The following is an 8,992-nucleotide window of genomic DNA, read 5'->3' on the forward strand; positions in this document are numbered from 1 at the left end:
GTCTCCTCTAACCTCCATTATGGACATCTTCCTCATGCACTGCATCCGCAAGGCCTCCAGCACTGTGGAGGACCCTTCCCATCCTTCACACTCCCTCTTTGTCCCCCACTCCATCTGGCAGAAGGTGCCGGAGCATGCAAGCTCCCCTGCCAGTTTCTCCCTTAAAGCTGTTAGAATACTGAACTCTTTACCAGCTCTGTTATAAATCCGACTTACCATCAGCACTAGCCACTGTATCCAGTGGACAGTGGCCAACACTGCACCTTTCCTGCATCTGTGCCAAATCTGTTGCATTGTTACATGTGTTGTATTTATTATTTTTACAGTAGCCACCATATCCGTTATATTGTGTGGGTACCCTTTGTTGCCCTGTGTGTCAGCGTTTGTATATAATTTATTTTTATTTATTAGCTATTATTCTCCTTTTCTTCCTCTCTTCCTGCACTGTATGTATATATACTGCATGGTGGTCCCAGGGAACCTTATTCTGAGCCACTGTGTGCTGAGGATTGTATACAAATAGTATGACAATAAAGACCCACTTGACTAGCCTTGAGAATTCGGTTTTTTTCAAGAGTAACACTAAGCTATCCAGCAGTGCCTCAGTATCAATGTTGCTGGATACAAGAACATTCACTGTATTTCCATTTACTGAATATCAGCAAAACAGAATGAGCTCTGAGCCCAAAGTAGATCAGGCTAAAGCAAATTACATCCGGGTTAAGTTAATGGCTAAGAGGAGAGATAACTGCAAGACTTAGGGATAGAATCACTAGACTGGCTGTAACCGTCTGCAACAGTTATTTGTTTATACTAAAAAAAAAAAAAAAAAAAAAAAAAAAAACTTTTGACCATAGGATATTCACTTATAAAAAGGAACAGAAAAGTATTTAGTTATAATTTATTTATTTTTATTTTTAAAAAATAACCCACAGGGTCTCTTACAAAAAACAATTCAAATGTTCATACAAAATATAAACAAAGTTGCATATTTCACAAATATCAGTTCAGCAATACAATTACTGCGTTTCGATAAGGAAATAAAAGGCGTGTGCTGAAAAGCAGCCCCCCCCCCGACTCCCCACAGTGAAATGCATCCTGGGAGGAACCCCAGGTGTATCTATAATAATGTCGGGGGTTCCCCTGATTTTCCGGAACATGTATCGGGACCACAGTGTAGAAGCAATCTCTGGTCTGGCACTCAGCGTGTCAGACCGCTTCAGTGCAGTGGGACGGAGATGACAGTCATTGTTTTTTCAGGCCTGAGCCCAATACATGCCCTAACACAAAGTTCGCTTCAAGTGGAAGACAAAGTTTGACAGTAACAAAGTAATATGCATTCAGAAGTGCAATATCATATCTATTTAAGTCAAACACTGAAACACAGGCAATGACAATCTGCTCAATTCCTTCTTAACATCACATCTTTCAGCACAAGGTCCCTAGAACACCTCAATCACGATTGAAAACAAAACTGACAAACGGTTCCCCTTTCAAAAAAAAAAAGACATTTTATGGAATGACATTACGTTGATGGATATATCTTCAAAGCAATGTGTTAAAGAGAAGGAGTAAATGCTTTGAGACGAGTACAGGGGTCCCAAACTCCTTACACTTCAAAGGGTGTCAACGAGTCAACGTGGTATGCATGCTTGGTGTACGGATAGCAGAATACCAAAGGTCGCTGAATAACAGCTAGCAAAATACTTGCATCCAGAACAGCTCTGTATAAAAAGGAGCCTCTTTGGGAAACTGGAATAGCCCACCACAACTTGGGGGGGGCTGATCCTGGAAGAGCACCAGTGGTGGAGAAGCACAGCTTGGTATAGGATCACAAGAAAAAGATGGATCATAGCACAGGATTAAACTTCCAGCTTCAGACTCCTGCTTTCCCCACTATCTTCCTCCCTGCTTCACGGGTGGGACCATGTGCATGGCCGCGCCACCCCCCCCCCCCCACACACAAAGACATATCTCCTTGGTTCTGTCCATCACCTACTGCATACGTTCTTCACAGCATGCCAGTCCTTCCCCAACTCTCCCCGAACTCTGCAGCAAAGTGCTGAAGTAGAAACAGGCCTAGATATAGATGCACTAAAGTCCTGGAGATCTTTACTTGTTCAGCAGACGGGCAGCATCCTTGAGTTACCATTGTACTCCCCTTCCACCTGGGGGGGGGGGGGGGGAGGGGCAACGTTGCGATTAGACACATTCTGGCTTAAATAAAAAACTCCTATAGTGGAATTTACGGCGCATACGGAGAATCCCGCGTGGCATTTACCTCGCCGTACACTGGTGGGGATGACGGGAACTGGAAATGGGAGTTCATGAAGATGGGGCTATCCCCGCCGTCGTAATCGTCCAGCAGCGGGGTGTCCAGGCGGCAGTCGCGGGGCAGCTCGCAGTAGCTGGGCGGAGCTGAGGGCATGCGCAGAGACACCCAGCTGTTGGAGGCAGTGCTGCTGCCCCCGTCTTGGCTGCTCATGCTGTTGGTGCGGCTGCTGAAGCCACTGGAAGAGCCACTTCCAATGACCAGAGGCAGCTCCAGCACCAACTTCTCACTGCCGGGGATGCTCACGTAGATCTGGAAGGGGGGCAGAGAATCAAATGTCAATTGCTGTTGGGATTCATGGAAACCTATGTCTGTGTTTGTGGTATGGGTAAGCCTCTTGTGGTATCTATGTTGAAGGATTATGTTAGCTGAGGTCGTGGAGACCTGGGGGGGCGGGGGGGGTGAACGAGCAGTGAAACTCACCAAGAGGAAGTACTCCATGCGAAGGATTTTGCAACCCAAGATGGAAGGTTTGATCTTGGGCACACGTATGGTCTTGCCCTGCCAGGCGTCGCACATGCCCGAGATGATGTGGTTCCCTCGCACAGAGGAGAGCTTCTGCTGGAAGACCTTGGTGCGCCCCTTAGCCTGGTAGGTGTGCTTGGCGATGATGGCCGCCTTGGGGATCACGATGCGCGAGCAGGTGTTCTCAAAGCGAGCATCGATGCAGATCTCTTCGCCCTCACAGAAGCCCTTCCGGTCGATTTTGGCGTTGAGGGACACCTGGCCATCGGGGATGAACATGCAGGTGACCTTCTTCTCACGCATGCCACCAGAGGGAGACTAAAACAGGAAGAGAGATTAACATTGGTCATTAGCACCTCAAGAGCTTATTGACCACCCAACTAGATGTTCAGGTTAATCACTTAAAATCAGGAAATATTTATTTTATGAGGAATACAGGCACATTATTTGCTGTGATCTGCATGCATGTACCTCTCTAAGAAGGACAGCTATGACATCTCAGGGGTATAATCTTCTAAAGCAGGGGTAGGGAACCTGATCCATGATCCGGTGTGGGTGCAGGTTTTTGGGATGACCTCTCAGTCAGCCAATTATAAAGCAGCGATTCTCAACTCCAGTCCTTCAAATCCACTGTTATTGGCTGACTGAGAGGTCATCCCAAAAACCCACACAGGCTCTCCATGGACCAGGTTCCCTACCCCTGTTCTAAAGCTATGAGAGATTGCTACCTCAGGACATCCCAAGTGCAACACTGCTTAAAAAGCTGGACTCAACCCAGAGGTTTTAGACAGTCTAGCAGCTGAGCCCTCCAGGCCTGAGACATTCAGCAGAAACTGGGACGGTCATTAGAGCACAAAAATGGCTGCCAAACTCACCATCAAGTCCGGGGTGTTGACATCCAGAGGCTCCTCCACCTCAAACAGTTTCCTGCACTCCAAGGCAGGTTGGGATGGCCGGTCCAACAAGGCTTTCACAAAGTAATGCACGGAGCCAAACTTTCCCGTGTAGGAAGACACCAGCTGCCTAATGGGCAGAGAGAGCGGGGTCAGAGCCCAGGCTGGCTAATGGTACAATGCCCACATGCTCAGGCACTGCTATGGTGATAAACACAATCAATGACACCTACCCTTGCTGGGGAAGCTCAAATCCAAACGTGTATTCATATTTGTTGCCAGGTCTGAGGATGACTGACCCGTCTTTATCTGAAAGAATACAAAAACACCTCAGCATTGAACAAATATGCAAAGACACGGATGCACGATAAAAATACACAAAAGGATCAGAGGTTCTAATGGCCAACTGGTTCTGCACAATTAAAAGATACTGCAGACTTAAGGCCTTTTATAGCTCACAATTGAAATAAGGGCGAATGTACAGAAAAAAAATCTACAGTTCTACAATATATGAAAAATTCTACTTCGTTAATTTGCACCTTGATTACGAATATCATGATGACTTTGCACCAGGGCAATATACACACATTGCATCTTATATCACTGAAGCGGTTCTCAGATTTCAGACCATTGTACACCGTGACTCGTTAACTCGCTAAGCAGCTATCAAAGCATCCGAGCCGTATTTTTGTGGGAAACCGATGGTCGCCTCGTCCTTACCAGAGGGCTGGTCGTCCAGCCGAAGGACTTCTTCGTAACTCAGATACGGGATCTCCTCTCGGCAGCGCTCCTTCCCTTTCAGGTACTCCACTTTTGCGGTTCCCATTCCGACCACCCTCACGGCCGACACCCTGGTCACCTCGGATACCTCCACGACAATCCGGCCGGCCACCTTGTCTCCGCTGATGTAGAAAGATTTACTCGGATCGCTGAACTCGATCTCGAAAGTCTTCACCTTCTTTCCCACTGCAACCATGGCTGCCCTTTATCCGGTGTCTAAGCTAATTCAGAGATCCGCTAAAAGTTGTATCTTAAGGAAACCCCCAAATGCTGCACTTGCCAACGCGCAGGGCTTTCAATTTTGTAGCACAATGCAATTTAAATACCCAGCACATGCGTGTCAGCGCGTAATACTCTTCCTCTGCGATATCATGTGTTGGTATAGACAAACAGGAAAGTACCGTATTTTATATGACCCTGTCTCCACCAATGAGCGGCCGCCCCCACATAACAGTCTAGCGGTGCATGTGCTAGCGGGGGTGAGCAGCGTGGCTTACCCCGTGCACTGCCCGCTCATTGGCTAGAATCCGTTGTTTGCGTCGCCTTTATCCAATCAATGAGCAAAACCGGCGCGTGGACAGCTCGTGCTAGTAAACAAGACAGGGAGTGCACAGGATGATGGGGGAGACGGCGCCACGCAGGGGGTGTGGCCTAACTGCACATCTGGAGGGTCTGTGTCATCGAAACGGAAAGCTTTCAGTGTGTGTCTGACCCAGCAGCCAATCATCTCCCTCTTATGTGGTGTGAATTTTTTCCATTTTCACAAAAACAGTACATTTCGTTCTACGTTTCCCTCTGGGGGAGTGGCCAAATGTTCCCTATCAGACCTCGTGCGTCTCGTCCTACCCGTAGGTTTTTGCTAGTTTTTGCAAGAATTTCATTTTCATTTTAGTTATTCCGGTTCATAAATCTCCTTACTGTGCCTAAAAGTACTGTGCCTTTTTCCTAAAAGTTTGGAACAGTTTTTAAATGAACATGAAAAACAAATGTATAAATATAATGAGAATGTAATAATAACAGAAACAAACACAATATCCAAATTCTTAATAACACATGAAAAAGAATCTATTACCGTGGGACTCGCAATTACACCTAAACCAATGATTATTTAAAATAAGACAAACAATAATATGCAAAAATGAAAAAATAAAGCTGAAAAATACAATGAATAAGATATTCGAATTTTCCGTAATTTTTTGTTTTTTAATATTTCGCCCAGAAATAATTAGAAATAATTAAAAAACCAAGGTAATTTATTAAATTATTACTTCTGAGATTACTTGCAAAAGTAACTGCTGAGTACTGACATGTTTCCACGTAAGATTTGTAGGACGAACAGTGTTGCTATACAGAGATTCCCCATGGATTTGACTGGAATTTACCGGATTGGTTGAGTGTACTGTAAAGTGATATTCCAATTAAAAAAATATTTCCGACGACTTCTGAACAAACCTATTTAATTCCGTTTTTGGCTGCATTGCATCACTGCATAACTGCATGGTTGTGGCTTTAGAAATTAAATGGATTTTAAAGTTAAGACTGCATTAAGTTACACACCCAGGTACATACCCAGGAACATCTTGAAAATATGCAGCTTTCACAATTATTATTATTATTTAACTATTTACAGCACTCTAAGACACCTCAGTGTGTGGTTTTGTGTGCTTGTGAGTTCTTGTTTATATAATCAGAAAATTCACATTTATTCGTAAAATACAATTTTATGGTAAAATGTCTAAGACAGACATCAATTTTTGATCGTTGTGTTTGTTTGTATCAAGCTGCGCTTTTACGTTCCACTATCGCAAAGTGCAATTGGCTCCCCCTGGAGGAAGAAATCTGTCACAACATGTTAAAATATGCACCTGTGCCTATTTGTGTATGGAATCCAGGGGTTTACAACTCCGGTCCTGGGGGGTGTTCCACGAAGAGGGATTTCTTGCTTAGCTGGATACCTTGTCGGATTTAAGGTAGTCTGAGCTACATGTAAGTGGACAAAGGTAAAGCCAATTTAACCCAGACGACCTTCAATCCAACAAGTTATCCAGCTAAGCAAGAAATCCTGCTTTGTGGGACACCCCACTGGAGGGCTGGAGCCCTGTCTAGCTTAGCTCTTTCAGTGTTCCACCACAAATGATTCAGCTCAAGAGCTTTGTGGTAATTAGCACAAGGAGTTGAATCGGATGTCTCAATTGAGAGGAAACACAAAAATGTGCGAGTCACCGGCCCCCCAGGACTGAAGTTTAACACCCGTGGTGTAACTCAATCAAGTCAGGGATCTTGTCTTTCTTTATCGTCCCATCTATTAATATACCTAATATTTTCATTTCAAAATCATTTGTTCTCATTCAACAGACAAAGAAGGCATTTTGTGAATAGTTTTGTTCAATCTACTGGGTGCTTTTAAACAGTGGTGAGCAGGGGGAACGTTTCCACCAAGACATCTCAGCCAAGGAATGGAGATACCCAGGTAAACAGAGTACTGCAATAGTGGCAAACCTATTGCTGGATTGTGACAAGAGCCCCTGAAGTTGGCTGAAAAAGTCAGATGGAGAAAACAATATTGTAGGTATGGCCAAGGACTTTGGTTACAGTTATAAAACTTAATGTTTAACTTCCATTTAGTGGAAAAAGCCATATTTATTATGCATAACGATTCTCTGAGTTTTCATGATGACCTTCAGATGGAAATAAATCATTTAAAAAAGTTTTTTATGTATATATATAACTTTACCTATATAAAACTAGGGGTGGCATGGTGGTGCAGTGGTTAGCATTGTTGCCTCACACCTCTGGGTCCCAGGTTCAAGTCTCTGCCTAGATCACATGTGTGCCGAATTTGCATGTTCTCCCCATGTCGTCGTGGGGTTTCCTCCGGGTACTCTGGCTTCCCCCTACAGTCCAAAGACATGCTGAGGCTAATTGGACTTGCTAAATTGCCCGTAGGTGTGCATGTGAGAGTGAATGGTGTGTGAGTGTGCCCTGCGATGGGCTGGCCCCCCATCCTGGGTTGTTCCCTGCCTCGTGCCCATTGCTTCCGGGATAGGCTCTGGACCCCCCGCGACCCAGTAGGAAAAAGCGGTTTGGAAAATGGATGGATGGATGGATGGATATATATAATTTTAAGAACGAAGAAAGTATGGAATATTTGTTGACCTGTGTAATTTAAGCAAACAGCGTCCTCTGGTGGTAAAAACAATTAACTAAGCTATCTGTTCATCTTTAGACCCTTTACTTAGTATGGTTATGACCAATTTACACCAGTCACTTAGTTGCAGTAGTAACTGCCTACATTCTGATTGTGGGTCGAGAAGCATTTCAAATGAGCTGTAGGAGAATAATGAGTGCAGACCTGACGATCACAAGCTGTTTTAAAATGGATGGTGGACAACTGGATTCCCAGTCACAGATGATTTTGATCTGCTGGTCAGCTGTTGTCAGTCATTTTGAAGTCCCGAAAAATACTAACTCTGATTTGACCTATTACAAACATCAGTAGGCCAGATTTGTAAAAAGGAATTTATCTTCTGTTTAAAAGTAAAAGTTGCTGATTACTAATTTAAAATCTTTTACCAAACTCTCACTCAAGTTTAATGTAAAAAAAAAACAAAACAATGTAACAATATATCAACAAGGGCCAAGGAAGAACTTCTGGGGGGAAATGAATGGTGTGTGTGTGTGTGTGTGGGACCAAATGTCCCCCACAATATGATGGTATTTTTCCAGTCCCCACAAGTGGAAAATAACTTTTCTAAAAAGTCTTTTGCTTTGTTACTTATGATTAAAGTTAGTTCTGGGTTAGGATTAAGGTTGTCATACTTTGGATTAGAGTTATCCCTATCAAAAAACTAAAAACGCCAAAAGTCTCGTACTTTGTTTGGTTACTTATGGTTAAGGTTAGGGCTGAGTGGGGGTTATGGTCGTCATGTCGGGATTAGAGTTCAGTGGAACCCTCCCGGGTCTTCTTCCATGGAGGCCATTATTGTTCAAAATGTGAAAGACGGTGTGATCAGAAAGTGACGTACCATGACCTTGGAGATTGGCTACAGTCCCTTGAACTTTTATACTTTTTAATAATATTGGCATTTGTGGTCACAGGAACATGAAGCTGTTTAAAGATGGTCTTATAGCCTTTTCCTTTAAGATGGTTATCTGTAATTCTGAGCTCCTCAGACAGCTCTGTCCTCTGCTTTCTCTGGTCCAAGTTCGCACAATAATACCAAACAACACAGTAGTATGTTCTTTCCCTTTTAACAGGCTGAATGGCTGATGAAAAGCTTGACGGTGCACCAGTGATTAAGGTTAAACACTTTGAAGCATGACTAATACAAGTACGGTCTCTTTAGTGAGACCAACAAATCTGTCCATACTGTTTTACCATACATTTGTAAAATAAACAACAAATCACTTCTTTTCACAATTTTAATGGTTTACTCTATCACACACCAAAGGTATGCAGGAATGCATTAGACAATTGCTTTCAAATGCTTTAAAAATCACTTTTCAGGAGAATTGAAGCATT

At 43.7% G+C, this 8,992-nt stretch overlaps 1 protein-coding gene across 1 annotated transcript; it reads right to left on the reverse strand.

Moving 5' to 3' along the window:
- Positions 1-889: 889 nt before the first annotated feature.
- On the reverse strand, positions 890-4,870 carry txnipa (thioredoxin interacting protein a). The gene is made up of 6 exons (XM_048994049.1): positions 4,411-4,870; positions 3,924-3,999; positions 3,673-3,820; positions 2,756-3,115; positions 2,282-2,584; positions 890-2,168 (listed from the first exon to the last, which is right to left on the reverse strand). Exons 1-6 carry the CDS (start codon positions 4,664-4,666, stop codon positions 2,121-2,123), a joined length of 1,191 nt encoding a protein of 396 aa, XP_048850006.1. The 5' UTR covers positions 4,667-4,870; the 3' UTR covers positions 890-2,120.
- Between the last annotated feature and the right edge of the window lie 4,122 nt (positions 4,871-8,992).

This window comes from Brienomyrus brachyistius, chromosome 23, assembly GCF_023856365.1.
Source record: "Brienomyrus brachyistius isolate T26 chromosome 23, BBRACH_0.4, whole genome shotgun sequence".
In the NCBI taxonomy this organism is placed as follows: Eukaryota; Metazoa; Chordata; class Actinopteri; order Osteoglossiformes; family Mormyridae; genus Brienomyrus; species Brienomyrus brachyistius.

Coding starts and splice junctions, on each gene's coding strand:
- txnipa (XM_048994049.1), bottom strand. CDS start 4,666: ATGGTTGCAGTGGGAAAGAAGGTGAAGACTTTCGAGATCGAGTTCAGC. Junction 3,821..3,923: donor TTTGAGCTTCCCCAGCAAGG/GTAGGTGTCATT, acceptor TCTGCCCATTAG/GCAGCTGGTGTCTTCCTACA. Junction 2,585..2,755: donor GCATGGAGTACTTCCTCTTG/GTGAGTTTCACT, acceptor CCCCCCTTCCAG/ATCTACGTGAGCATCCCCGG.